Genomic DNA, 26,187 nt, shown 5'->3' with positions numbered 1-26,187 from the left:
TCAGCGTCACATCGTCAACACCTCCTTCAGCATGACAGAACAACGCAACATCGTCGTGCTCGGCGCCTCAGCTGCAGGACTCCAGAGCACACACTACATCATGAAACACATCTTGCCTGCTCTCAAGCAGAGCAAAAAAGACGCAAAGTACCACGTCTACCTCATCAACCCTTCTTCCGACTGGTGGTTCAGGGTAGCCTCGCCCCGAGTTGCTGCTTCCACTACTCGCATGCCGGCTGAGAAGATCCTGTTTGATATTCGCCCGGGCCTCAAGCAGTACTCCAAAGACGACATCACTTTCATCGAGGGCACAGCTACCGGTGTCAGCGAGCAGTCGCGTGCTGTCACCTACCGACGGAGCCAAGCTGCGACAGAGGAAACCCTCCCCTACCACGCATTGATCGTCGCAACTGGCAGCAAGACGTACCACCAAGCCTTCTCCATGAGTGCTGATACCCGGACTACCCTCGACTCCATCAAGTACACCAATGAGAAGGTCCGTACAGCGAAAGATATCGTCATTGTTGGTGGTGGACCAACCGCCCTTGAATTCGCTGGTGAGGTCGCCGAGCACCGCAATGGCAAGCCTGGCTTCTTCAGCAAGGTGTCGCGCAAAACAAACATAACCCTCATCACCGCCTCCAACAAGCTCCTCCCCGCGCTCCGCCCTGCCATCGCCAAAGCCGCCGAGGCGAAACTGAAAGCCCTCGGCGTGGAAGTCCTCTACAACCAGCGCGTCGTCGACACCCAGACCTCAGGCGAGCACACCATCATCACCCTCTCCAAAGGCGACAAACTCGAAGCAGACCTCTACGTCCCCGCACACGGCGTGCAGCCAAACTCGAGCTTCCTCCCCGCGCACCTCCTCGACGACAGGAAATACCTCAAGGTCAACGAATCCACACTGCGCGTCGACGCCGCCGGGCCGCGCGTCTACTCCGTCGGCGACGTGGCCAGCTACTCGCGCAACAGCCTAGTCGACATCATCAACTCGTTGCCCGTGCTGTTCGTCAACTTGAAGCGCGACCTCCTCAGCTACAACGCGATGCTGCCGGATGAGAAGCCCAAGGGGAAGGACCGCCTGTATGTGCGCGATAACAAGGAGATGCAGCTTGTGCCCATTGGTTCGGGTGGTGGCGTGGGCGCGGTGATGGGGTGGAAGGTGCCGAGTTGGTTTGTGTGGATGATGAAGTCGAGGGATTTCATGGTTGGCATGTCGGGTGCGCCGACGGTGAATGGGGATTCCATGAAGAAGGAGATCCCATGGACAAAGGCTGAGGCGGCGATCTGAGACGTTGGATTGGATGGTCAGCGTGGATGGAATTTTTTTTTGTCTTTGCCCTTTTGATACTCCACATACGCGTGTAATACATCTCTTTTGTCACTCACTGCCTTTTGCGCACGTAATCAAGGCGTCCCTCAGAACCAAAGTCCGTGTGCCAAGTTTGGAGTCGACGATTCGAACATTTCAAGATTGTCGAACCCGTTCGGCATGCAAACCTACGGTGTACATACTTCGTCTCCTTCACACCTACAAAGCGCCAAGCTCCTTCAGCTTCGAAATCATGCCATCTACATCGTCGACCTTGACACCCGCCTGTCTTGTCGGCGGCTCCGTGACCTTGATCGTCTTCAACCTGACTTCGCTATCCAGCCCGTAATCACCCAGCGTCTTCTTGTCCAGCTTCTTCTTCTTCGCCTTCATGATGTTAGGCAGACTCGCGTACCTCGGCTCGTTGAGCCTCAAATCGGTCGTGATAATCATGGGGAGTTTCGCCTTGAGCGTCTCCACACCGCCATCCACCTCCCTCACAACGGTGACACTCTGGTCCTCGATGGTGACCTTGCTAGCCTGCGTAGCCTGGGGCCAGTTCAGCAGCCCCGCAAGCATCTGCCCCGTCTGCGCCGCGTCGTCGTCGATGCTCTGCTTGCCCAGAATCACAAGATTGCTCTTCTGCTCCTCGACCACCTTGCGCAGCAGCTTCGCTACACCCAGCGGCTCCAGGCTGTCCTTCTCCTCGACTACGACGTGGATGCCCCGGTCGGCGCCCATGGCCATGGCGGTGCGCAGGATGTCCTGGGCTTTGGGGGGCCCGGCGCTGAAGGCGACGATTTCCTCGACGGGGGTCGTTTTCTTCTCGCGCAGACGCACGGCTTCCTCGATGGAGAGCTCGTCGAAGGGGTTCATTGAGTGCTTGACGTTCGCGGTTTCGACGGCGGTTTGGGCGCGGTTGACACGGGGTTTGACCTGTGTGGCGTCAGTGAATTGAAATTCGACGCCCCCGATCATGCCGCTTGTAACGTATCAGGTGATGTCCATGTTGGCAGTGCGCTTGCCCTTGCGCTGAGTACGCATGACAAGCAGACTGTGCGCATAGTCGCGAGGGTGGAGGCTTACCGCGTAGTCAATGACCCGCTTGACGGGCACCAAAATCCTCAAGCCAGACATGTTGACGTTTCCTTGCTCTTACCACTTGATGTGAAGGAGAAGAGCAATGGCTGTCAAAGGAACGGTGCTGGCGAGAGTGGGGATAGCATCGGAGCTCATGTCAAAGGTTAACCGACCTCGGCTTTGCGGCGGCCTTGGCGTCCTTTCGATGATGTCGCTCGTGTGAGCGGATCCCCGATCGCCAACCTACACATTTGTGGCGTCAGTTGTGCATATCCTTATTGGCATTCACGAATTCTTGACTGCGGAAGACATGGACAACAATGTGATGGCTTAGGAAAGCTGTGCTTACCAGATCTCTCGAATGAGTAGTTGATGTGTGCGTGATCTGGCTATACGGCAACAGGAGACGTGAGAGCCTTAGATTCTCTAGCTATATGGCAGTATCACGTTCATAGTGATATCCTGTCACACTCCTCACTTGATATACTGCGGTTCCCAAAGATAGAACTCTGCGTAGTCTACTTTTGATCGCGACTTATTCGAGCGTCCTCAAGTGTTACCATACCGCATGGATCAAGCTCGCCCTTGGTCACGACATGGACTGCGTTCTCTCATAACTTCAATCTATCTTCCGCGGGCCAAAGATAAGTCTACAACACGTAACAGGTAGATTCGGAGATACGCACAGCTACCCCGCGACGGGAACGACCAGATCTCCTTCCTTATCCGGGAATTCCTATCTTGTAGGGTTGTGATAGACAGCATATAAAGGAGCTCTATACGCCTCAGATTCGTTTTCGAGCGCGATACGTCTTGTGATTTGAACGTCCGGATATCGGTTCCCTAACCGCTGCGAAAAAAAAAAACATTCCACGCAACAAGAGGAACAACAGAAGAGACAATGTCCTCCACCATCCCCAAATCACCCCACCGCAAAGCCCTGGTCGGCTCGACATCCAACTTCTGGTTGCACTCCTCAGCCACTGGGTTTGACCTCACGCACCCAGACAGCCCCTCCGCCCCATCTGCCACCTCACGACTCACTCTGCAAACCACAACGAGCCCGATTTCCATCTCGCCCGCGAAATCCGCACTCGTCATCATCGATATGCAGAACTTCTTCCTCTCGCCCGCCCTAGGCCGCGACGCCAACGGTCCTGGCCACAAAGCGTGCAACCGATTACTCACACACGCGATCCCCGCCGCGCGGAAAGCAGGTATACGGATTCTATGGGTGAATTGGGGCTTAACGGACGATGAAGTGCGCGACATGCCAGCGGGGGTGATGAGGGCGTTTGGATTCTACAGCATCCCGCATGATGCTGAGCATAGCGCTGATGTGGTGGCGGGGGGTGAGGTGGAGAATAGTGTTGGCGTGGATAAGCACGGGAAGGTGCGTGAGGGGAGGAGTGCGTACAAAGGGATTGGCGCGCATATGGGTTCTGTCAAACTTGAGAGTGGGGAGGAGGTCGAGGGTGGGAGGTTGCTGATGCGGGACTCGTGGAACGCGGATCTGTACGGTCCTCTGAGGAGAGCGTATGAGGAGGGAGCACAGTTGGAATGTAGGCCTGATGTGTGGATTCATAAGAATCGCATGTCTGGTCTCTGGGGTACTACAACACCGTTGCAGGCGTTTCTCGAGACGGAAGGTATCACGACACTGCTTTTTGCGGGCGTCAACACGGATCAGTGCGTCGGGGGCACGCTGACAGATGCATTTAGCAAAGGGTATGATTGTGTGTTGTTGAGTGATGGATGCGGCACAAGTAGCCCGGGATACGCGCAGGAGTGCTGGGAGTATAATGCTGCGAATACGTTTGGGTTCTGCGCCGGGTGCGAGGACCTGGCGAGAGGCGTCCAAGGTATGGAAGGGTGACGAGCAGTAACACGAATATTACTTGCCCTGAGCAAATCGCTTCATGCGCTCTTCTGCCGCTCTCGCTCTCCTCTCCCTCTCAAGTCGTGCTTGAGCCTCTGGGGTCAGACCTCTTGCCTGCTCCTCTCGCAGCTCGGCGCCGGTCTTTGCAGGCAACGCACCAAGAGCTTTCCCTTTACCCAGTCGTTGTGTGGTTCTGGCTGCGTCCGCTGCCTCACTCTCCTTCCTGACTCGCTCAGTCTCAGCTTTCCTGCGCTCGGCCTCGGCCTTGCTTTCAGCCGCCTTCTCAGACTTATCTTGGGCTTCCCGCTTGTCGGCTTCTGCTCTTGACAGTGCTGCCGGGACTCCCGCTCTCTCCCAATCCCACGCAGATTCGCCAAGTTCGGACCGTGCTACACGGAACGCATCACGCGTTGCCCGATCGCCTGCCAGAGTGAACGGTGTTCGTGCGTCATCATTCATGATGGTAGGATCTGCACCTGCCTTAGTGAGAAGCGCAGAGATAATAGGGGCGGAGTTGAGTGAAGCAGCCAAGTGGAGGGGTGTAGGTGTATGGTGGTTTTCTGGCAGGAATGTGAAAGTAGGTGGAACATTGTTGGTTTTGAGGTAACTGAGCAAAGCTGGCACTTTCGAGCGTCTGATCAACGGGATGACCTGAGATGTGTGTAGCGTTGCGGCCTCTTCCTCCTTCGAGGGCTTCTGCGGCTTGGGCTTCGCTACTGGCTTCTTCGATATCTCTTCAGGCTGGGGTGCGTTGAGTGCTGCGAGCGCTGCTTCGTCGATGGTACTTTGCTTTACACGGGTGAGCTCGACAAATGCACGCATCAACTCCTTTTGCGTGGCGCGTCGGGTACTGAACGGAAAGCCACGATTTCTTGGATCGTTCGTGCGGAGAACCTGGCCCTCGTATGGCCCGAACAATGTGCGTCGATTTGTGGCGCCGGTTGCGCGTACGAAGATGAGTTCAGCAGTGTCGATCATTGACTTCCAGCTCGTCAACAAATCGCGGACTTCCTGAATCAACGCGTTCTCGTTGTATCGTCGTATCGATGAACCAGCAGAGTGGGCGTTGCCTTTTGCGTTGTCGTTTGCCGACTGCGAACCACCCTGCTTGCGTCTTGTCGTGTATCGATGGAAGGTCTTGTGCGCGACAACAGTAGCTGATCGCTCATCTACGCCAGTGTGACTTTTGCCCACTTTTGGCGCCAGGGCGACTATCATCGCAGCAAAGTGCCCGCCGCCGATCATGCTGAGGAAGTAGTGCGGCCCAATGTCTGTCTGTGGAAGTGGTACGCCGCCCTCGGAAGGCTTGATCTTTGGTGGCTGCATAGGAACGAGCTGCTTTTTTCGTATTGTCTCTACGATGTGTGCCTCTTCTTCCTGCTCCGCATTGGACAGGATGGCGCGGTATATCCCCAGCGACGTGTTGTCTGGCAGTCTCGGCGACGAGAACCAGAGCAGAGGTGCATTACCAGGCCCACGCTGTTTCTTTCTCGACGCAAACTCGTCAAACTCTGGATCCGAGATCTTGGCTTGCTTTTTCAACAGTGCGCTCAGCGTCGAGTCCTTCGGCCTGCCACTCTCATCCTCGTCTTCTTCGTCCGACTCGGAAGATTCGGAGCCTGAAATACTCTCATCCAGCTCGCCAATGAGCTTCTCGAAGTCTGCCTCGCCCACCGACTTTTGACCCTTGGTCTTCTGTTTCAGGTTGTAGCCGTGTAGGTCTGAGCGAACGTGTTTGCGCTGCTCAGCTACTGAGGCAAAGTTCAACGCGCAGAGGTTACATGATGTAGCTTTTGCAGCAGCGCCGTCTTCCTGATCTGGCCTCTCTCCGGCCTCGCTCGAGGGCGTAGGTGTCTCAGGTTTGGGTGCTTCGATCGGTCGGCCAGATTGATCCTTGTATGTGAGCGTGGCCAGCAGCTCTTTTGGCAGGTCAAACACTGCGAAAGTAAGTAAGGGTCTTGAGAGGACATGTTGCACAATACATACCATACAGCGGGCGCTGTAGTAGGTCTTCGTTTTTCTGCGTCATTTTGTCCCCGGAATCACTGCAGTAGGGTGCTGGTGTAAGCCGTGCAGTTGCGCAGGCGACAGCTCGTGAATTTGGTGGGGAGTCAAAAGACGATGACGTGCAGACGCCGCGACGAGCCAGGCGCGCGCTTAATCGTGGAGCGCGCTTAATCGCACAGTAGTTCCTCCGCTTCCACCTCCAAATACTGGTTCGACTACGACACACTGCAAACCTGTACCACTCAGTGACAACCTGTGTTCCTTTCTGCAAACCCTTCTGTTTGATGGTGGCAGCTCGCTCGGCTGGCTGGACCGGACCAAGGCGGCAAGACTCTCTCGCTGTCATACCATCTCATATGCAAGTGGTGATATGTCTGACTACCTCCCAACCCGCACATGAATGGCCCAGAAGTCTCTTCAGATATGGCCGCTGCCAAAAGCCACCTGGAATTTCTGCCTGAGGAGTTGATCCTCACAATTGTGGACCATCTGGATTGTGAAAACTTCCAGAGTCTGCGCGCCCTCAGTCAGGCGAGCCAACGGCTCCACCGTCTCACTCTGGAACATTTGTACCATGGGTTTCCTGGCCGCAACTCTGAGCTTTTCCTCCGCACCATCGCCAAGTCTCCCAAACTGGCCAGCCATGTGAAGCAGGCAATATGGCACCAAGAGCGCAGAACACGCCTCCACATCGACAACATCGAGAAAACGCACATAGTCCGGAAGCTGAACCAACTCGTCGTTCCCCAACAGGGCACCGACCTCGCCGAACAGTTTGCCAAGTTTGGAAAGAACGACGACTATTGGTACATGGAAGTCCTGCTGCTCTTCATGCCGAACCTCGAGAGCCTCACGATCCGCGACTCCTGGCTATGGGACGACCACCACTACTGGTTCAAATCACTAAGTCCATTCTTCAATCCGCTGTGCAACAGCAAGCTTACAACAGCGACGCTCTACGGACCCCTACGCATCGAGAACACCGTGCCTTTACTCACCATCCCCTCCCTGCGCACCTTAGAACTCACCCAAGTCATCGTCATGCGACGCGAAGGCTACCGCGTATTTCAGTGGTCCCTATGGCCCGTCGCCCGCCTCTTACCGGACCGCGATCCCATCGCAGAAACAGGATCAAACCTCGAGACCCTCGCACTGAGGGAGAGTGACATCGACCTAGCACACCTCCTGCCTATACTGCGCGGCATCAAAGCCCTCAAATCCTTCACATACGAACATCACCCCAACGACCTCGCCGTGCAGACCGACACTGCCGTGCACGGGGAGCACGCGAATAAAGACGCGGTGTCTCGCATCTGCGAGATGCACTGCGCGTCCCTGACGCACCTCCGCATCCGCGACACGCAGGTCTGGGACGCAGCAGACTGCAGCACATTATTCACCCCATCTCAAAGCGACGACAAGACACATTCCCACTCGGCTCTGCAGACGCTGGACATTGGCCCTTTCACGCCTCCTGGGGTCTCAGATACAGAAACCAATACAGAATCGGCAGCCGATCCAACCCTCACCACCTCCAGCGCGAGATTCCTCCACGCACTACCCGCCACCCTGAAAACCTTGACTCTGCAAATCTCATACACGCACACACCAACCCCATTCCTCCGTGCCCTGGCCCAAAACCTCCCGCACACCCACACAGGCCTGCGCGACATAGTCCTCAGCGACTGGCGACCAACGCTGGGCTGGTATCCGGACGCACTGGCGGCGCTGCAGCAGGAGTTTCAGGCTGTGGGTGTGCGGCTTGGGTCGGTGGCGGGGGATGTGCGTGGATTTTATGAGGCAGAGCCGTTGCTCGTTGATGAGGAGGCGGAGGCGGGGTGGGTCGTGGTTACGGATTTGGGGTTCGGGTGGGGTGCGGGATAGTTCTGTAGTGTGGGAGTTGATACATGGCTACAAGATACCTTGTTCACACTAGTGTGCTGGAAATTTTGGTGCTCGGTTGTAAACGTCGAAAAGTCTAAGACGGCTGTAGTTTCGGGCTATTTGGCGCCTGCCGCTTAGAGATGGTTCGTAATTCACACGCGTCTACCATGTCTCCTGTCTGTACCTCCCTCCCTTCTCCAGTCCCGCCAAATACGCCTCTGCATCGTCCCTCTTCATCGCTCCATGCTCCTGAAACCCTTCAATCAGCGCCTCGCGCACCGCTTGCGGCATTCTACCCGAAGAGCCGCAGATGAATATGATGCCGTTCATGTTGGCGAGAGCGTCATACACGAGGGCGCTTTGTTGGCGGACGAGGTCTTGGACGTAGACTTTCTGCCGCTGGTCGCGCGAGAATGCAGTAAAAACCTCAAGAGGCGCATTCTTCTCCACAAGGTCTTTCCACTCGTCTTTGAAGAAGTAGTCTGATTCGGCATTCCGGCATCCAAAGAAGAGTAGGTCCTTTATTGCAGTGTCGTGAGACGATATGGTGTCTTTGCGCCATCGCATCCTTTGCTGTATCAGGGCACGCATAGGTGCTACACCTGTTCCGGGTCCAACCATAACAACCGGCCTTTCCAGCTCTTTTTGCGTGACGCCGAGACCACCACGTGACAACGAGACAGTGATCTTTTGGCTTGGTCTGAAGCTGGCGATGTACCGCGTAGCTACACCTTGTCTGATCCTCTTGATGACTGTCTTATACTTGACAATAGCGATAAGCAACTCGACTCTTGTGCTCTTCCCGTCGCCGCTTTCAGTGGCAGGAATCTCGGTCATCGCGCTTGCGATACTGAATTGTCTTCCACGTAGGGTGGGGATGATGCTACACACCCTCTGCCAAGGTATTTTTACACTCTCGAATTCTTGCAGCACTTCCAGTATGCTGCGACGTGGGCGTGTCGTGTAGTCGTACAGCTCATCGATATACTCTGGGTCTGTGAACTCGAGCAGCCGTGCTTTATGGAATTCATCATTGGTGTAGTGGGCGAGTTGGGCGAAGAAGGAGCGTCGTGGGATCGAGAGAATGTCAAGGTTGTTTGTGAGAAGTTGTCGGAGGGTTGTTGTGCTGGTGGAAGAGAAGGTGGGTATCGGAAGGCGGGCGGTCGGAGCCACGGCTGGGGAGGACGGCGTAAAGTGGATGCGCCTGTCAGCAATTGGTGTCCAGTCCATGATGGCAAGGAATTGGTCTACGTCAGAAGGGAAGTTTTTTGGATATATTGTCAAGACATCCCCAGGAACATAGGCATGTGAGCCTTCAATGTCTAGCGTGAGGTGGCGCACATCTTGCCAGTGCGTTGTAGGTGTCACTCTCTCGTTCGATGTGATGTTGGCTGTGTGGCCGCCAGGAACGTCAAGCAAGTCACCAGATGGGACGTCTACTGTATCGCCGTTGGTCTGTGGTACTGCATGGTCATCTGCAGTTGCTGCGTCGTTCTTATCTGCATAGTCCAGAAGCCATTTAGGGTCTAGCAGAACGTTGTCCGGTATCGGATCTGTCCCCTCAGGCAGAGGATACTCTTCGAGAAGTCGATGGCGCAAGGTTGTAGTCCATGGGAGGAATGAGCCGTCAATGCTAGAGTCTATAGTTAGTTGTAGACTATGACGACCCCTAGGAGTCGAGGAATAGCAAGAGCGTTATGAACTGTACACTCGAGGATAGGAGTGGCAACACCATGTCAAAGATGGAGAACGCCGATAATTGACCTACCCTTCTGGATGCTGCTCATCAGACTCGCCACGGTCACATATTGGCTGTGCTCCAAGCTGGACAAGGCGGTTGTAGAGTTTACGATGCGCCCAGTTGTATCTTCACATGAGGTCAGAATGCTGATCTCAACACAACACAGCGGAACTCACTTGGGATACGAGGTGTCACCGAGTCCAAATGAAGCAAACCTCATTCGCTGCAAGCATCCAGGCCGGAGTCGAGCACTACGCAGCGCCTTCCAGAAGAGCTGGCTGTTCGGCGGCAGGTCGCCCTGGCCCGTGGTGGATATCGAGATGAGAACGAGGTGGTGGTGCAGCAGTTGCTTCTGCAAGAGGATCAACCACTGGCCTTGGCAACTCTCATCGCGCCCGACATACTAGGCTGACTGCATTCAATTCTGCGACTTCTGTGTCGAAGCGCAGGCGCTCAGCGAGCCTTCCCATCTCTTGGGCGACATCCTGGGCGTTTCCTGTTTCGGAGCCATAGAGGACCAGGGCTGAGCGCAGGTCCTGCGTGTCGGCCATGGTCGGTGCTTGGGTGACGCCAGACTCAGAATGCACTGCAACCTGCAACCTGCAACCTGCAACATTCAATCTGCAATCTGCGGTGCGCCTAGGCTGGAAGAGTTTGGAGAAAATGGTGTCTGTGTGGCGTTCCCCCGGGCCCCGTCGAGAGTGAAGAGCGGTGCGCTAGCGGCCACGTCAAACGGCAGGCGGGTCTCGAGAGAGGCCACCCCTTGCAAGCAGCGGCGCCCGGAGTGGAGCCGTGGGAGGGAACAGCAGCGTCATCCTCTCGAAGCTTCGACGTGTGTGGGGTGGAGGCAGACGAGTGCGTGCGGTGCCGGGTGTGGTCTCTGCCAGTCTGCCAGTCTGCCAGTCTGGTGTGGCGTGCACAGCCCGCTCGCTAAATCGCCGTGCCGGTATTGCACTGCACTCACTGCACTGCATTCCATCCCAGCAGACGTCACGTGCCTGCCTTGTCGAGCATACAGACACAGGCAGAGATGCAATGCAGACACCGTGACCGAACGAAGCAGTGAGAGTGTCGCCTTTATCCTTCACCGCTCAGACGGCAGGCATGGCCAGCGGAGCCCTTGCACTTGCGCTTGCACTGGCACCGGCACTGGCACTGGCACCTGCGCACACTGATCGCAGAGCGGTGGCCACTGTGCCTCTCCCACCGCAAGTGCTCCCTGCTACGCCCCGACTCGGCCTAGCGCCACATCCGAATCGCTTGATTTATTTTGATGCCCTCCCTGGCGCTCTCCTCGCCATCAACAACAACTGAGACGCCCCAAGCACCCCATCAACCCACCTCTCACCAACCTTCCGGGCTCGTAGCTTCCCACCCCCACCCCCCTCGTCAATAGTTCCACCCTCCAGGCGGTTCATCACCAACACTACTGTTCACGGTTACCTTCACCGGTCTACTAGGACGACAAGTTTCCCCATCACTCCACACGCTTCGATCCAGTTCGTGTCCGTCAACCTCAAACTTCAGCAAAAATGTCCGCTCCAGTCGAACAGGTCACCGCCCAGATGGCCAGCACCACCCTCGACAACACCACCGCTCCTGCCACCACGGAGAGCACCGGCGCCCAGCAGCCCACCGCAGCCGACGACGAGGCTGTCCGTGCTAGCGCCGCCGAGGGAAGGCGACTTTACATTGGAAACCTCGCGTACGCGACCACCGAGGGGGAGTTGAAGGACTTCTTCAAGGACTACCTTGTGTGAGTCTGCCGTGACGTCGTTGTGCGAGTGCGCGCATGACGTGTACCGCCTTCCGGAGCTAACACGTTGCACAGCGAGTCCACCACCATCCCCACCAACCCGCGCACCTCGCGCCCCGTTGGCTACGCCTTCGTTGCCCTGTCGACGCCCTCCGAGGCCGAGCGCGCCATTGCCGAGCTCAACGGCAAGGCCATTCTCGACCGCAAGGTCTCGATCCAGCTAGCTCGCACCCCTGAGGCCCACGCCGACGGCCCCGGCAGCGGTGCCGAGGGTGCCAGCGGCACCGAGCAGCGCCGCCGTGCCTCCACCCGCGGACGCGGTCGCGGACGTGGTCGCGGTGGCCGCGCTGGACGTGGCGGACGCTCTGTAAGCTGTCCTTGCCCATGCCATGCCGTCTCGACTAACAAACTCGCAGAACGTCGACGGCGCCGAGGCTGAGCAGATTGAGCTCACCGACGCTGCTCCCGCCGAGAGCACACCCACAAATGTACCCGGCCAAGTTGCTCCCCTCACAGAGACCACGAACGAAGCGCTTACCAACAAGGACTCCGCCGCCAAGCAGACCTCCGTCCCCCGCGAGCGCAAGCAGCGTGGTCCCCCCGAGGACGGTGTCCCCTCCAAGACCAAGGTCATGGTCGCCAACCTGCCTTACGACCTCAAGGAGGACAGGGTATGTCGACTTCTACCACAGCCATCCTCCACCTTGTACTGACAATCTGCAGCTCCTCGAGATCTTCAAGGACTACTCCCCCACCCAGGCCAAGATTGCCCTCCGCCCCATCCCCCGTTTCATGGTCAAGAAGCTCCAGGCTCGCGGTGAGCCTCGCAAGGGCCGTGGCTTCGGTTTCGTCACCCTTGGCTCCGAGGAGCTCCAGCAGAAGGCTTGCGATGAGATGAACGGCAAGGAGATTGAGGGCCGTGAGATCGCTGTTAAGGTCGCGATTGACTCCCCCGGCAAGGAGGACGACGCTCCCGAGTCCGCCACGGAGGGTGCCCCTGCCACCTCCACCGAGTCTGCCCCTGCCACCACCGAGTCTGCCGAGAAGCCCGCTGAGAAGCCTGCTGAGACCGCTGCCGCCCCCACGACTGCCGCTTAGGTGCCTCCAGTTGCTCGAGGCCATGTCGGACACCGTCAGCAGCCTTCGATCGATCTCTTCACGACTCCCGATACACGAGTCATGACTTAAATGATATGACTCACCTCACGTTTGCTTCGCTGCGATTTGTTTACCAAGTTTCTGGTCCATCGATATCTATCATCTTCGCTAGATATTCAGACCATCAGCTTTACCTACTTCGTTCGAGATGACCGGTATGGAAAAGTGATTTCAGAGTCTGTCAGGCGCAGGCATTATGGTGGAAAACATGAAAAGCTTGTCTTAACTGCATCAAGCTTTGAGCATTATGAAATATATGAACATTGATCTACATGACACATGGCTTCATGTAAGACTTATCGAGCATACAACTTCTTCTCGGTTTGCTGTGCCTGTCTGGATTCCCTCAAAAGTGCCATTGAGCTAACGCACGAGCAACCGGCGCGATGACGTGTGAGTGGGTACTCTGTGTAGCTCTCCAAGAAGCTAGCAGTGGTCGCATCTGTGCAGACAGCAGACTGATCTCAACAAGGACGTTACTGAGAGCACAGCAATCCCCAAACCATCGAGCAAGCACATCACCTCCAACAAGTATCTGTTCTCTGATATTCAGTCAGGCCAATTCACTGTTTTCCAAATGACCAGACCGCTAAGCTTCCTGTATATGTAGATACAGAAACAAGGTTGAGCGATGAAGACAACGGCAGCCAAACAACAATTGGACTCACACCAATCAAGTATAGCAACAGCCACTGCTTTTGTATCGTTGTGTAAAGCCCCCTTCGATTCCAACTTCCAGCGTCACTGGCGCACAGCTAGCCTGCAAGCAAGTGTTGATGAATTGAAGGATCTGCAGGCATATGGTAAAGACGTGTTGTGCTGTGCTGTGCTGTGCTGTGCTGTGCTGTCCTGTCAGGATGACTTGATTTGTCGAGGCGGTTGGATCTTGGGAGGGGGATTGATGCGTTAGCACGTGTTTGGTAAGTAGGGGATTGGTGGTACGAAGTGTGGGTACGTCGAGCGTGGCATTCGAATACATCGTTGCACAGCCTTTTTATTTGGGGGTTTTTTTTTAAAAAATAAAAAATAAAAAATTGTTGTTTCGTTTCGGTTTGTTTCGTTTCGTTTCTATGACGGCATGGGTACATGGTATTCAATAACGTTGGCCAACAACTTAAGGCTGCTCTTAATTACTTATACATAGATTAAGTTGGTTATACGCTTCTTAATACTAATAAACAGAGTTATCTCTTACTTCATCTTCCTATCAGCCTTATAGGCTATGATTAGAGCACGAGTTGTAAGATTAAAGACTGGCATAACTTAATAAATTATAGATAGAAGTAGATAGAGAAGGTAGAGAAGGCAGAAGAGAGAAAGTAGAGAGGACACGTCATAAGAAACCCCGGCCGATTCACCCCTGACACTACCCCGTGCACTGACCAGTGGGGGGGGGTGACTTTTGAAATGCTCCTCCGTAAACATGTTCGGTTGTTCGGTTTATTTTTACAACGAAATCTTAGGGTTAGAGTTAGTTTAAGGTTAGAGTTAGCTTCCGTTTAGAGTTAGCTTAAGGTTAGGGTTATCTAGAATCTATTATATTTTATTATTGTAGTATACAGCAGCTATAAAGATTTCAATGTTAGTGTTCTTGCGTGTTGTCTAGACTAAGTTAGGAAGTTAGTAGTTAGGTCAGCTTTAGCGTTAGTCAGCTCAAGTGTATCCTCTCCGTTCCTCTGCTTGACTGAGTTCACGTTTGTCTTCAGAGCAGGAAGTTTCATGTATCGCTCCTTCTCAAGCAGGGCACCTTACCTTGTGTCGAACATTCGCACGCTGCATCCAATTCTGAAAGGGGCTTTAAAACGTTTGCGTCGCCTCAACGCACCCGTCTCTACACATCCTCACCCAGACGTACACCGACAGTTTCTAGGTCATGCGACACTCTTCTCTTCAATACAGATGATGGACTCGCTAGGAGACAGTAAGCTACTTGCGCATCCCGCTCTCTTTCGTCACATGGCCTGGACACTTACAGGAATGCAGGCCCTGATCCATACCGCTATACGAGTGGCCGATGGCTCCGTCGCGATGCGCTGGAGCGAGAATCACGTTTTATACGTTTCAACTTTGATGCTCTATGTTGTAAGGTTTTAGAACTATGTCCTGGCGCCAGCTCTGTCACTTCGTACGACAAGAAGGAAGGTGGCTTCAACAGAGTGTTTATATTCCACACTGATAACGCCAAACGTATCGTTGCGAGACTGCCCTTTGCATTGGCAGGGGTCTCAAGGTTGACGACTAATTCCGAAGTTGCAACGATCAAGTACCGTAGGTCCTGCACCAAGATGATTGGATAGAAGTGGCTCCGCGACTAACTGCTTTATGACTTTCTAGTGCAAGCCGAGACTGGAATCCCTATCCCAAAGATATTGGACTGGAGCGATGACGCTTCAAATGCCATCGGTAGCGAATACATTATCATGGAACATGCATCAGGGATTTCGTTGCACGAGAAGTGGCCAACCATGGACGTGAGCGATCAAATCAGGTGCATAGAGGCAATTTGCCAAAAGCTCAAAGAGATCGTCGACCTCAATTTTCCAGCGTATGGCAGTTTGTACTTCGCTGAAACACCATATCTTCCTACTTCAAAGCTGTTGTTGAATAGGGAGTTCTGTATCGGTCCCCACTGCGGGGCTATGTATTGGAACTGTAACGTTGGACAGCCCAGATACTATCACGACACCAGACCAAATCAAGGACCTTGTAAGTCACTTCATTTTTCTCGAGACTGGGAAAAATGCTGAGCAATCTCTACAGGGCTGAAGATCGCCGATTACTGTGACGGTCTCATCGACACCGGAATCTCCAAAATCCCACCAGCCGGATCTGTGTCAAAACGCCCACGTTATCATGGATCTATCGAAACACACAAGAAGCTGCTCTATTACGGTCGCGCAATGTTAAAAGAAATGGCCAAAAGCTCTCAGATTCAGAACGCAGCTACCCCAGTCATGTTTCACCCTGATCTGCACAAAAGAAACATATTTGTCTCAGAAGAGGATCCCACGGTTGTGTCGGCCATCATAGACTGGCAGTCAACTAGCATTGAGCCGGCATTCTGGTATGCGGATGCGATACCAGACTTTGCGCAACCTGTTTCTGATCCTTCGAGCGAGGACAAAATTGAACCCAAAAGCGAGGCATGTGCCAAAGCATATGATTTTTGCATCCAATTCTTGGCCCCGAAGCTGTCCGTAGCGAGATCAATGGAGGAAGCTTATCTTCGGCCGTTTCGCTACTGCTATCGCACCTGGGAGGATGGTGCTGTTGCCTTCCGCGAAGAGCTAATCCAGACGTCGCAACACTGGAAAGAGCTTGGATTTGCGGTGCAATCTCCGTTTCCTCTACCCTGCCCTGATGAAATCACGGTTCACCAGAAAGAATACAGGCTTTTCGAAGCGGCACAACAGCTGAGACATAGCCTGTCGAGTCTGCTCAATACCGCGTCTGATGGCTGGGTTCCTCTGCAAGATTGGGAAGGAACTGAGTCTGCGCATTGGGAAGTTTTTGAAGGGATGCTACAGGAAGTACTTGGGAATGAGCAGCCCGATGACGATGAGCCGATTAGAGGCGAAAATGACCTCAGAGAGATCTGGCCATTCGACCTGAAAGAATGAATTTTTATCGAACAACAGCTGGGGAGGCTGGCGGATCGCGGGGCGTCTCCTGAGCAATCCAGAAGGTGGTCGTCCAAGCCTTCGGCTTACTCGCTGGGAGTGCAGGCTCCGCTGGCGCGCTCGCACTTACTCCCATCGCTCGCGATCCCCACCTTGTCGCGTTTTACGCTTCGCTGACAGCCGTCATTCCAGCTGTCACCGTCGCTTTCTGGCTTGCCTTCCACAAATACGATGCTGAGGCATCAGCTGCAGAGCGCGACGCATGTCGAGGCGACGTTGCTGGCTATCAGGAACAGACGGAGTCTCGTGCGCGCCGACACTCTGCAGACTCTGCACCAAAGCTGGATCCCGTCGACACCGGCCGCCCATTGAGCTTTGCAGTGCCCTAGCTGAGCGCACTGGAGGCCTGGTCCCTACGCCCACGCGGAAGTGAGCATATGGCGAGATTACCGGTGCGAAGAATTTGACAGGATGGGGGAGTTGGGTAGGAGTGTGGTAGGAGTAGATTGGTCTGAGTGCAGATCAGCCGCAAGCGTCCAAGCAGCGTGGAGAGTACGACGTGACCAGTGCAACGTTATTAGTAGACTGTGACGATGTAAAGGCAGAGGATACACTTAAGCTGACTAACGCTAAAATTAACCTAACTACTAACTTACTGTTAGGTAGAGCTGCCAAGGCAAGGTTGAGCTTTTAGCGTTGGTCAGCTCAAGCGTGTCCTGCTTAGATGCCGAAGCGTGACGTGGGTTTAAACCTGGCTGGCAGCCGTGGGGCATCTGCAGCACATAGTTAACCCCACACGGATCCAGTATCAGCCGAGCCGGTTCTATCACGTGGTGATGAGCTGGGGTTGCAAGGAACATGCTTACACAACCTTCCTTTCTGAGTGGTATTGTTCGAAAGCAACCACTAGTCGCGTACAAGTCAAGTCCAGTCCTGCTTAGGTTGATCTGGAAACCCACGAAGCCCGAACGGTAATCGATATGAGTACATTGTTTTTCTACAATAGAAGGCTATGGTATCATATGAAGGGTATTCCCAAACAGCAAACTCGGTCTTGACCCAATCAGGCAAGTTCCTGATGCCAAACGCCGTCACATCTAAACTTCTTCAGAGAGCATGCGCATGAGCGTGCCCGATCTGCGTAACGAGCGGTACCAACATGCCGAAGACGACGATGAGAATATCAGTCTTGGACATGGTCGTCTTGCCAAGTGGCGCGTCCAAATAGCCGTGGATGACTGGCTCTTCTTGGGGATTGGTCGCCTCGATCATAGAGTGCATGGCCACGTATCTGTGAAGGTTAGCGCATGGATAAACAATCGCTGCTCTGGCGGAGAACTTACAAGAATGTGCCGCCGGAGAAGCACAGCACCCATCCTGTCGACCACGTCAAGCCTTCGTCTCCACCAAGTCTGCCGCGTCCGAGTATATGGACGATTGCCCACGTTGCAAAGGCGCCAGCAGGAGCAGCCAAACTAAAGAAGGCCAGGTGAGTTCGCGCGGTGCGCTTTGAAAGCCCCTGTTTCAGCAAAACCGAGGTGAGGCCGAATGCGGCAGGGGCCTTGTGGAGCATGATAGCTAGGAAGACGATGAACGACAAGGAGCCTGACGGGGCAGCTGAGGAGGCACCCAGGGCTATTCCGTCTGCGCAAGCGTGTACTACGAGGCCTATTGTCGTCGCAGAAGTCTTCTTCTTAGGGGGTGCCATGGGCGTGGGCGTCATCATTGGTGGTGAGCCAGGTGTGGTCAGTCCATTCAGACTAAGGCTGGAAGAGTTGTGTGGTCCGCGGTGCAAGTTGGACAAGGAAATGTGCATGGGCTGGTACTGCTGCTGGGACGAAGACAGTGCTTCTGGGATGTTGTCGACCAGGAACATGAGGATGTACCCCAGAATCAAAGCTACACCAATGTAGGCATGCGGGCTTGGGCCCTCCATCTGTTCGACGAGCTTGTGGCTGTTCTCGTCCTCCTCGGGCGCATGCACACGTGTGTGGCCCTCCTTGTGGCCTTCTGTGGAGTCGTCGTCACCGCCCTTTTGCGCCAGGTGGTGCTCCTCTTCTTCGACCTGCTTCTCTTTTGCCTTTTCCTTCAGCTCTTGCATTCTCTTGTGTCGAAATTCAACAGGCGCTCTCTGTTCAGAGACATCGCCGGCCGGCGCCTTGGCAGCACCCACTCTCACGAAGTCGGTGTCCACGACCTCTCCTCTGGCGCCAATGTTGAAGGCTGAAGGGTGGTTGATGCCAGTCTGCAGCTTGTGTATGTTGGGAACGGTGGGTCGAACGCTTCGAGAGACGTGCGAGTGGGTGTTGCCTGCGCTATACATGGTCTCAATGCCCTCTGGGATGATGACTATGAGCGATGTGCCCACCAGCACGCCGGTGCCAAGAAGCGTGATGATGCGCAGCTGTCGTGGCGAGAGGGTGAAGGAAAGGGGGAGGATGCCGGCAATGAACGAACTGGCATAGTCAGCTGCTGTTGTATGTGCGGTGAGGCTGCTTGGTGGAGAAAGGGCTTACGCAATCGCCATGATGGTGCTCAAAGTGAGCAGCATGAAAAGTCCGTCCCACATGCTGCGTGTCGTGTGCGGCTGTCCGCAGAAGCTGCTGAAGAAGGAAGAGCGCGCCTGATAAGCAAAAGAAGAAAAGACTGAAAGGAGTGGCGTCACTCTGTGCTGTCCATGCGTGAGAAGTCCAAAGGGTATTGTCGAGTCGGGTGTCGTTGTCTGTTGATCCAACACGGTCCTCCACAAATGTCTTGTCACCGTGCAAGACCAGAGAGCCAGACAGGGGCTGCGTCACTAGTGCAGCCGCCATAGGGCTGAACGGCAAAAGCGCGCTAAAATCGCGTCCGCTCCCTGCCTTCGCGACGCGCCTGCAAATCTGACAACCTCACCACGGCTCGCACACATTGCTGTAACCATGGATCTCGACGAGTGTATGTCTATTGCTCGATGGCAGCACTGCAAAACCAATGCGCTGACCGAAAACAGGGGTGACAAGCTCCAACGAGTGCTTCGACATCAGCCTGTACCGACCAGGCCCTACCGGCGACGAGCGCATCCGCGAGCCCTTCAATCCGAGCTTTACACACTCCGTAATCGACGAGAACGAGTCGATTGTTGGCTACAAGAACCCCAAAATCGAACTCGACTTCCGTACCAACGACCTCAAGCCAAAGCTCAAGATCTCATTCGACGCGCAGCTCGACCTAACGAAGCTCTCACCCGACTTGGACCAGGCTCAAGTGGACCTCTCACCTGACCTCTTCAAGAACTACCTCCCGGAGGAGAGCAAGGAGAGCAAAGAAGAACGCGAACATGCAACAAGACGAGATTGGAAGCCTCCAGGCCAGCTCATGCAGAGCTTCGCCGTACACGGCAGGCAGTACGAGATCTGGAAGTCGCCCATGCTGGATCCTGCTGCAAGGCAGATATGGAAGAACCTGAGGATCCTGGTGTTACTGTTCATCGATGGTGCTACCATAGAAGGGTTAGACGACGAGGAGACGCTGGACCGTTGGTCGCTATACTTCCTCTATGAAGTGGACTCCCAAAGCATCCCCACCAGTCCATATATTCTCGCTGGCTTCGCCACATCCTACAGGACATGGATCTTCCCCACTTTCAAGATCGCGCGCTACACAAAGATGCTTCCAAGCCCGCCTCCAGAAGGCTTGCATGGAGCTGTCGACAAGTACACACCTCCGCGCCTGACGCAAGACTCGAAGACATTTCAATTCAACCAAAAACTCGATCGACTTGAGACATCCTCGCGAGAGAGGATATCGCAATTCCTGATCCTCCCTCCCCACCAAAACCAGTCCCTTGGATCGCGGCTGTACAACTTCATCTTTGACGACCTCGTTAAGAAGCCCTTCATCTACGAGATCCCAGTAGAAGATCCCAGCGAAGACTTCGACGCTATGCGAGACTACTGTGACATCGTCTACCTGCGTGCGCTGCCTGCTTTCAAGTCTCTGTCAGTAGTGTCTAGCTTACCAGCAGAGTCACTTCGCAAAGACTCCCCCATCCCTCGTGACCAGATCCTTGGCAACGGCGTCGACCTCGAGGAGCTTCGACACTCAGCTAAAATAGTCACAAGGCAGTTCTACAGGATGGTTGAACTGCACGCCCTCTCCACAATCCCACCAAATCACCGCAACCGAGCACGCATCACCCGCAAAGCGAAGAGTAGCAACGAAAACGACCGCAAATATTACTTCTGGCGTCTAGCGCTAAAGCATCGCATCTACATGCAGAACGCAGACGCGCTGGACCAGATGGAGGTGACAGAAAAAGTAGACAAGCTAGAAGCAGCCGTCGACAATCAGCAAGAAGAGTTTGAAGAGAGGCTTGAGGGCATCGAAAAGAGGGCGAGGTGGGACAAGGGCGAAGAGTCGAGTAGTGGTGCCAGGAGCAAGCGGAAGCGCGTCGTCGTCGAGGACGAGGATGATGACGATTGTAAGGATACGGATACTGCGTCCGCGGCAAGCAAGAAACCAAAGGCTTGAGCGAGAAATTAAAATGCATACCGGGCGTACAGGGCGTTGAATGGGGCATCGATACCATCTGGTTGCTTGCTGGGCGCTTTTGAGCAAGACTGCACAGCTTGGGCATTTTCAATACATAGCAATCACCACTCGTCATCGAATCGGATCTGTATTTGGATTGTATTGTGTCTTCGTTTTAGAATCTGTCGGTCACTGGCACGAAATGAGGACTGCGGACTGGGACCATGAATCTGGATCTCCGAGATCGCGCGCGGGGTACTGCTAGCTTTACCCCACGTCCTCCAAAATTTAGGCCGCAGAGCCTCAACTGACGTCCTTGCTTCCATAAGTCAATTGCATGAGCTGCTTCACATAAGCTGCCTTTCCACAGAGACCACCACCATGGCAGAAGCACCACGCAACCTCGCCGTCTTGATTTCGGGCAACGGCTCGAACCTCCAAGCCCTCATCGACGCATGCGGCACCGACGCGCTCCCAAACACAAAGATCAGCCATGTCATCTCGAAGTAAAGACGTCCTGACATTGCAATTAAAGTCTCGAATTGACACCAAGCAGCCGCAAAGCAGCGTTCGGTCTCGAGCGCGCCCACAAGGCCGGGATAGAAACAACATACCACAACCTTGTGCCCTACAAGAACTCGCACCCCAAGACGCCCGAGGGCCTGATCGAAGCCCGCGCAGCATACGACGCCGACCTCGCCAAAATCATACTACAGCTCAGTCCCCGCCCGGACCTGATTGTCTGTGCAGGCTGGATGCACATTGTGACTCCGCGCTTCCTGAATCCCATCGCAGAAGCGGGGATCAAGATCATCAATCTGCACCCTGCGCTGCCAGGCGAATTCGCCGGGGCAGGGGCGATTGAGCGTGCGTGGACGGCTGGGAGGGAGGAGGGATTGAAGCGGACGGGAATTATGATCCACGAGGTCATTGCTGAGGTGGATGCTGGTGCGGCCATCGTCACAAGGGAGGTTGAGTTGAGGGAGAATGAGAGTCTGGAAGAGCTGGAGGCGAGGATGCATAAGGTGGAGCATGGATTGATTGTTGAGGGGACCAGGGTGACACTGGACGGGTTGAGCAAGTAACGACGACCAGGAAGGCCTGGGTTGGAACTTGATGGAGGGGAGAAGATATGATACCAAAAAGCTTGACATTACGAAGAGACACAGACTATGATCATGACAGAGGTGCAAAGCTTTGCACTGCTCGTCGCCCGAACCTTTTCAAAGTGCCAGGACTGCAGTAAACAAACTCGTTCATGAGTTGCCCTCAAGCTGTGTCATATTGGTTGACGTCTTCGAAACTACCACGGCACTAGCTTTCCAACATCTCAAAAAAGGACGCGCTCGAACAAGATATACATCCGGCTCTGCTGGCACGGTTAGGAGTAGATGCTTGCGGCAGTCCACTGGTGGTCTCAAGGGATGTTGTTCGAGCGACGACCACAACGAATACGGACAGGGTTGCAGCGCCAGCGGGCGAAGAGCAGAATTCCAACTCATTGCTCTCTATCGACCTTGGGCTTCTTCCGATCTTCGGTTCTGCTAAGCGGGCGTTTTTGACTCTGAGTTATAGGGTAGGACGAGCTGCCGATTGGGTACTTCTCGTTACTTGCTTCCAGACTGCCGCTGTCCTTTACCTGGTTTACAGTAACTGCATGCAAGTTGTTTAGCCTTTGACAGCAAGGTGGAGTACGTTTAGGTTACAGTGTAATCTACCTAACGTGCCCATAGTTATCTGTAGCATCCAAGATAGTCTCAAAGACATGAGGAGTAGTTGCGATCTTTCTTCCCGCTCTAGAGAGTAGGGCTTCGCTGGAGCTTCTGGACTGCTTCACTCCATGCAAGTACACCTCAAACGCAATCCCTCAGATTGATGTACCCGTTGGTGAATGAATACGATATACGAGCCACACAGCTTCGGGCGCTTAGATCCTTGTTCGTGTGAACTGTTCCAGGCTCACTGCTATCTGCCTATGTCAGTAGGGTTCGCTTGTATCTTGACGCATGTATGGTGAAACAAGTGTCCAGGTAAGGCCGAAATGCCGACGCGAAGCACTCCTCCGTCGGTGTATATACTACATAACTGCACTCGCTGATGAGATAGGTGATATCGTTCATTAAAGACTGCAGTATGGAGGATGTGCTTGGACCAGCGTAAGCTCGCTTCGCCGCATCACTGCATCCTTCGCCTTCCCAACCCGCTTCTCCCAGAACCGAGATGCAACATACCCCTCCTGAAGCACATCTCGGGCCGAAGAAGACGGATGTGATTTTTGCGTCTTAAGAACTACCAAGTCTAATCAGTCGTTCGCCTAGAGCTCCGATTAGGGCAGCTAAGCGATCAAGTCAACCGAAACTGTACCAATATTGTAACTATACAATTTCGACTCGCCAAATTCACATTTCGTGACTAGGAGCTGGTGTTTCAGTGCCTGAAAATCAGTTGGTGGCTACCACAGCATCATCGGACCCTAACAGGTGGTATATGCGGCCTGGCGGCACATCACATGCTAACCCTGTCGTCCCAACACCTTGGAATTTCCCAAAACAAACATCCAGCCCAGATGTTGGGTCGGTTCCCGCCTCTTGTCAGGGGCAATGGTTCGTCGCAGCCTCGCAGCCTTGCAACCTTTAACGCCCCATCTTGAAACATGCGCTGACCGGAGCACCTCGAAATCTACTTTGATGCAGGCGATGGTGATTGTGACGGGACATGCGAGCTTTGCCTTGCTTCAGAATGCCGCGAGATTACATGTTGTAGTTCCAGCAAGCATGAGTGCGAAGCACTTAAACTTCTGGATGCCGCAGCTGCAGTGATCGAGCAGCAGCCATACCTACCCTTCCATCACCACTTGATATACATTCCAACCTTATTTCAATCATTTCTTAAGCCTCTCAATAAGCCATCATTATGACATCCCAAGTCTCGACTATAAGCAACCATCACCTCGAGATCTTCAGCAAAGAGATCGATGATCTTTATGGAATTGATGAAGAGTACAATACAGAGCTCACACTTGTCAGTGTTTATAGCATCAACGGCAGTACGCTTTCATCTTCCAGAAAACACAATTCGGACCCAGGAACACCACTCCTGTTACCACCATCGAGCTCGGCTTCCACTCTATCTTCTCCAAGCACAGGCAATTCTGTGTGGGACCCACCACAAACACCAGTGTGACAATCTAACCAAATCGACATTGACCCTCTGACCCCCTTAACATCACCCGTGAGCTCAAAAGAATTCTCGAAGACAGACCAACGTACCACCGAGCTTACGCAATCGAGTCCTCTCGTTACGGGTGTCAGTAAGGAAAACAGTGAAGCAGTTGGGTCGCATTATGCGGAGAACGAACCCAATGCAGAGATCAGGGGTTTTCAAGCAATGCTACAAGAATGCAGTAACTCAAAGTATACAGTCAATTGTTGAAGATCTACTCACATCGACTTGCAGTTGATAGCAACAAAGCATATGGGCTTCGTGACAACCCGTGTTACAAATCCAAGACGATCTCGGACGATACGGATGGTGTGACTCTCGAAGAAAGCAAGAAGGATCTCCACGTTGAGAGTATCGTTAGCCTAACAGGAACTCCTGCGACTCCAGATATCAAGAAATGTGCAGATGAGAACGTCTTCTCAGCGAGTGTCAGGCGTAAAGCTGTCACAAAAGTGGCGAAACCTGGCGTCCGAGTCACCGAGGTCAAGGATCCAGCATCAGAGACAGATGCAATGGGTTTGACACGGTTTTTCTTTGAGCTGCAACCCAAGAGCCAAAGTCGTAGGTCAAAAATGCTGATTGATATACCTGGCTACACTGACGCGATACCTCCAGCAAAGAGTCGAAACATCGTGCGAACTCCCGTGGACTTCAGCTTCGAAACCTCAAATGGATCCTCCACAGCTCTTGAGGCGAGTTCTCGAGACACAAAATACCGAAATTTGAAGATCATGGGGGCAACCTCGCAAAGTACGGTCGAGACTGCTAAAACGACGCCCAAAGCCGCCAATGTCCTGAAACCCCTCATGTCCGTGGAAATCCTCAAATTTGCATTGGATTGCATCATAATTTTCGATGTACATACTAGGATTGGCGAGAACCGGCGCCGGTGCGTGGCCTCTAATGTGAAGAATAAATCTCGATGCGGCCACAAAACCATCCAGATATCCTCAAGTGGCGTCAGCGAAAACATAGAAGCTATTTCGAAGTACATCGCCAGGTTCGACTATGTGTCTGTTGCGACACATATCAGAAAGCTGCTTGCACAAGTGGTGTGTACTCAACACCGGAACTTGGCAGAGTCTTCCACAAACATCAAATGGAATAGATGGAACAGACCAAGCATGCATGTGCTGCTCGACCTGACATATGCCCTTCAAAGAGTATCGGCCGATAATCTGCAGACCCTCCACGAGTGGTTGAGAGTCATTACGAAGTGCGACCTGCCTCTACTTGCACCAGCCTCCTCAACCAGCAAGGCGTCTACAGTGTCGTTCACAACGAACCATACCAAACCCAAGGTTAGCACCGCTACACCCAATTTTTCTTCAAAGTTTAAATCCTTCCAAGCAGAACCAAGCAGTGACCTCAAGATAGCCAAAGCTCTACGGTCCAAGATAGAGAAGCCACTCAAAAAGTCCGACAAAGAGGACGGTTTCATGTACATCTTTTGGGACAAGAAAATCTTCGGCATGGTCAAAGTGGGTCGGACTAACGATCTCGAGCGGCGACTGAAAGAGTGGAATCGCCAGTGCAAAACCACACACTACTACCACCAATCTTCACGCGACGGCAAGCTCCTCAAAGTTCCGCACGTCCGCCGTATCGAGGCACTCATGCACATAGAACTGGTTAACTACCGCAAGAAGCGCGCATGTGAAGGGTGCAGCAAGACGCACATCGAGTGGTTTGAGATCAGCGAGGCGAAAGTCCTACAGGTTTTCCAAAAGTGGCGGGATTGGATCGTCCAAGAGCCGTATGCAGTGGACGGCGAAGGAAAATGGACGGTTAGGTCGGATATGCTCGACTCGCTGCCTGAGGTTTGCGAGCCGGTGGTTTTCTTGGACACCCGTCTGGAGAAGCCACAGCCTTGCCGTGGAGACAAGAAGCGACAGACGATGCCGCGATCTCTGGGGAAATGGAGAAAATACGCTGTCAATTCCTGAGGTAGGTTTGAAGAATAGAAATGCCATCTGATTAGATTGATTGGGCTTTCTGAGTCTCAACCTGCGTGTCAGG

At 53.8% G+C, this 26,187-nt stretch overlaps 12 protein-coding genes across 14 annotated transcripts, besides 13 other annotated features; 8 read left to right on the top strand and 4 right to left on the bottom strand.

Moving 5' to 3' along the window:
• Positions 1 to 31: 31 nt before the first annotated feature.
• Positions 32 to 1,291, top strand: EKO05_0011276 (uncharacterized protein; the record flags this gene model as incomplete). The annotated part of the gene is made up of 1 exon (XM_038947516.1): positions 32 to 1,291. The coding sequence occupies one exon, from the start codon at positions 32 to 34 to the stop codon at positions 1,289 to 1,291; it is 1,260 nt and encodes a 419-aa protein (XP_038792463.1).
• Positions 1,292 to 1,531: 240 nt separating this feature from the next.
• On the bottom strand, positions 1,532 to 2,449 carry EKO05_0011275 (Putative electron transfer flavoprotein subunit; the record flags this gene model as incomplete). The annotated part of the gene is made up of 2 exons (XM_038944442.1): positions 1,532 to 2,248; positions 2,399 to 2,449. The coding sequence occupies 2 exons, from the start codon at positions 2,447 to 2,449 to the stop codon at positions 1,532 to 1,534; spliced, it is 768 nt and encodes a 255-aa protein (XP_038792462.1).
• Positions 2,450 to 3,293: 844 nt separating this feature from the next.
• EKO05_0011274 (uncharacterized protein) lies at positions 3,294 to 4,268 on the top strand (the record flags this gene model as incomplete). Its single annotated transcript, XM_038947515.1, has 1 exon — positions 3,294 to 4,268. One exon carries the CDS (start codon positions 3,294 to 3,296, stop codon positions 4,266 to 4,268), a length of 975 nt encoding a protein of 324 aa, XP_038792461.1.
• Positions 4,269 to 4,286: 18 nt separating this feature from the next.
• Positions 4,287 to 6,300, bottom strand: EKO05_0011273 (uncharacterized protein; the record flags this gene model as incomplete). 2 transcript variants are annotated; one of them, XM_038944283.1, is made up of 2 exons in its annotated part: positions 4,287 to 6,208; positions 6,258 to 6,300. In XM_038944283.1, the coding sequence occupies 2 exons, from the start codon at positions 6,298 to 6,300 to the stop codon at positions 4,287 to 4,289; spliced, it is 1,965 nt and encodes a 654-aa protein (XP_038792460.1). The 2 variants fall into 2 exon arrangements, with proteins under 2 accessions (XP_038792460.1, XP_059493935.1); XM_059637952.1 differs by having other exon boundaries at positions 4,287 to 6,300.
• Positions 4,315 to 4,349: a tandem repeat.
• A 374-nt stretch (positions 6,301 to 6,674) lies between the features above and the next one.
• On the top strand, positions 6,675 to 8,162 carry EKO05_0011272 (uncharacterized protein; the record flags this gene model as incomplete). Its single annotated transcript, XM_038947514.1, has 1 exon — positions 6,675 to 8,162. One exon carries the CDS (start codon positions 6,675 to 6,677, stop codon positions 8,160 to 8,162), a length of 1,488 nt encoding a protein of 495 aa, XP_038792459.1.
• Positions 8,163 to 8,324: 162 nt separating this feature from the next.
• EKO05_0011271 (NAPDH-dependent diflavin reductase) lies at positions 8,325 to 10,454 on the bottom strand (the record flags this gene model as incomplete). The annotated part of the gene is made up of 4 exons (XM_038944487.1): positions 8,325 to 9,795; positions 9,931 to 10,029; positions 10,080 to 10,255; positions 10,308 to 10,454. The coding sequence occupies 4 exons, from the start codon at positions 10,452 to 10,454 to the stop codon at positions 8,325 to 8,327; spliced, it is 1,893 nt and encodes a 630-aa protein (XP_038792458.1).
• Positions 10,455 to 10,489: 35 nt separating this feature from the next.
• Positions 10,490 to 10,535: a tandem repeat.
• Positions 10,536 to 11,019: 484 nt separating this feature from the next.
• Positions 11,020 to 11,073: a tandem repeat.
• A 362-nt stretch (positions 11,074 to 11,435) lies between these two features.
• EKO05_0011270 (uncharacterized protein) lies at positions 11,436 to 12,757 on the top strand (the record flags this gene model as incomplete). 2 transcript variants are annotated; one of them, XM_059637951.1, is made up of 5 exons in its annotated part: positions 11,436 to 11,659; positions 11,735 to 12,026; positions 12,076 to 12,147; positions 12,205 to 12,330; positions 12,383 to 12,757. In XM_059637951.1, the coding sequence occupies 5 exons, from the start codon at positions 11,436 to 11,438 to the stop codon at positions 12,755 to 12,757; spliced, it is 1,089 nt and encodes a 362-aa protein (XP_059493934.1). The 2 variants fall into 2 exon arrangements, with proteins under 2 accessions (XP_059493934.1, XP_038792457.1); XM_038944293.1 differs by having other exon boundaries at positions 12,076 to 12,330.
• Positions 11,970 to 12,016: a tandem repeat.
• Positions 12,652 to 12,688: a tandem repeat.
• An 875-nt stretch (positions 12,758 to 13,632) lies between the features above and the next one.
• Positions 13,633 to 13,670: a tandem repeat.
• A 186-nt stretch (positions 13,671 to 13,856) lies between these two features.
• Positions 13,857 to 13,886: a tandem repeat.
• Positions 13,887 to 13,931: 45 nt separating this feature from the next.
• Positions 13,932 to 14,236: a mobile genetic element.
• Positions 14,093 to 14,146: a tandem repeat.
• Positions 14,237 to 14,482: a mobile genetic element.
• Positions 14,277 to 14,342: a tandem repeat.
• A 54-nt stretch (positions 14,483 to 14,536) lies between the features above and the next one.
• EKO05_0011269 (uncharacterized protein) lies at positions 14,537 to 16,437 on the top strand (the record flags this gene model as incomplete). The annotated part of the gene is made up of 4 exons (XM_038944436.2): positions 14,537 to 14,738; positions 14,801 to 15,085; positions 15,152 to 15,523; positions 15,578 to 16,437. 4 exons carry the CDS (start codon positions 14,537 to 14,539, stop codon positions 16,435 to 16,437), a joined length of 1,719 nt encoding a protein of 572 aa, XP_038792456.2.
• Positions 16,438 to 17,043: 606 nt separating this feature from the next.
• Positions 17,044 to 17,095: a mobile genetic element.
• Positions 17,095 to 17,152: a mobile genetic element.
• A 392-nt stretch (positions 17,153 to 17,544) lies between these two features.
• Positions 17,545 to 19,006, bottom strand: EKO05_0011268 (uncharacterized protein; the record flags this gene model as incomplete). Its single annotated transcript, XM_038944340.1, has 3 exons — positions 17,545 to 17,728; positions 17,781 to 18,893; positions 18,954 to 19,006. The coding sequence occupies 3 exons, from the start codon at positions 19,004 to 19,006 to the stop codon at positions 17,545 to 17,547; spliced, it is 1,350 nt and encodes a 449-aa protein (XP_038792455.1).
• Positions 19,007 to 19,355: 349 nt separating this feature from the next.
• Positions 19,356 to 20,946, top strand: EKO05_0011267 (Histone acetyltransferase; the record flags this gene model as incomplete). Its single annotated transcript, XM_038944255.1, has 2 exons — positions 19,356 to 19,371; positions 19,427 to 20,946. 2 exons carry the CDS (start codon positions 19,356 to 19,358, stop codon positions 20,944 to 20,946), a joined length of 1,536 nt encoding a protein of 511 aa, XP_038792454.1.
• A 381-nt stretch (positions 20,947 to 21,327) lies between these two features.
• EKO05_0011266 (Phosphoribosylglycinamide formyltransferase 1) lies at positions 21,328 to 22,031 on the top strand (the record flags this gene model as incomplete). Its single annotated transcript, XM_038944362.1, has 2 exons — positions 21,328 to 21,452; positions 21,503 to 22,031. The coding sequence occupies 2 exons, from the start codon at positions 21,328 to 21,330 to the stop codon at positions 22,029 to 22,031; spliced, it is 654 nt and encodes a 217-aa protein (XP_038792453.1).
• Positions 22,032 to 24,680: 2,649 nt separating this feature from the next.
• EKO05_0011265 (uncharacterized protein) lies at positions 24,681 to 26,114 on the top strand (the record flags this gene model as incomplete). Its single annotated transcript, XM_059637950.1, has 1 exon — positions 24,681 to 26,114. The coding sequence occupies one exon, from the start codon at positions 24,681 to 24,683 to the stop codon at positions 26,112 to 26,114; it is 1,434 nt and encodes a 477-aa protein (XP_059493933.1).
• Positions 26,115 to 26,187: the final 73 nt, after the last annotated feature.

Source organism: Ascochyta rabiei, chromosome 22 (genome assembly GCF_004011695.2).
Source record: "Ascochyta rabiei chromosome 22, complete sequence".
Classification (NCBI taxonomy): domain Eukaryota; kingdom Fungi; phylum Ascomycota; class Dothideomycetes; order Pleosporales; family Didymellaceae; genus Ascochyta; species Ascochyta rabiei.
The sequence above is the reverse complement of the archived record's forward strand: the minus strand, read 5'-3'. Positions and strand labels throughout refer to the sequence as shown.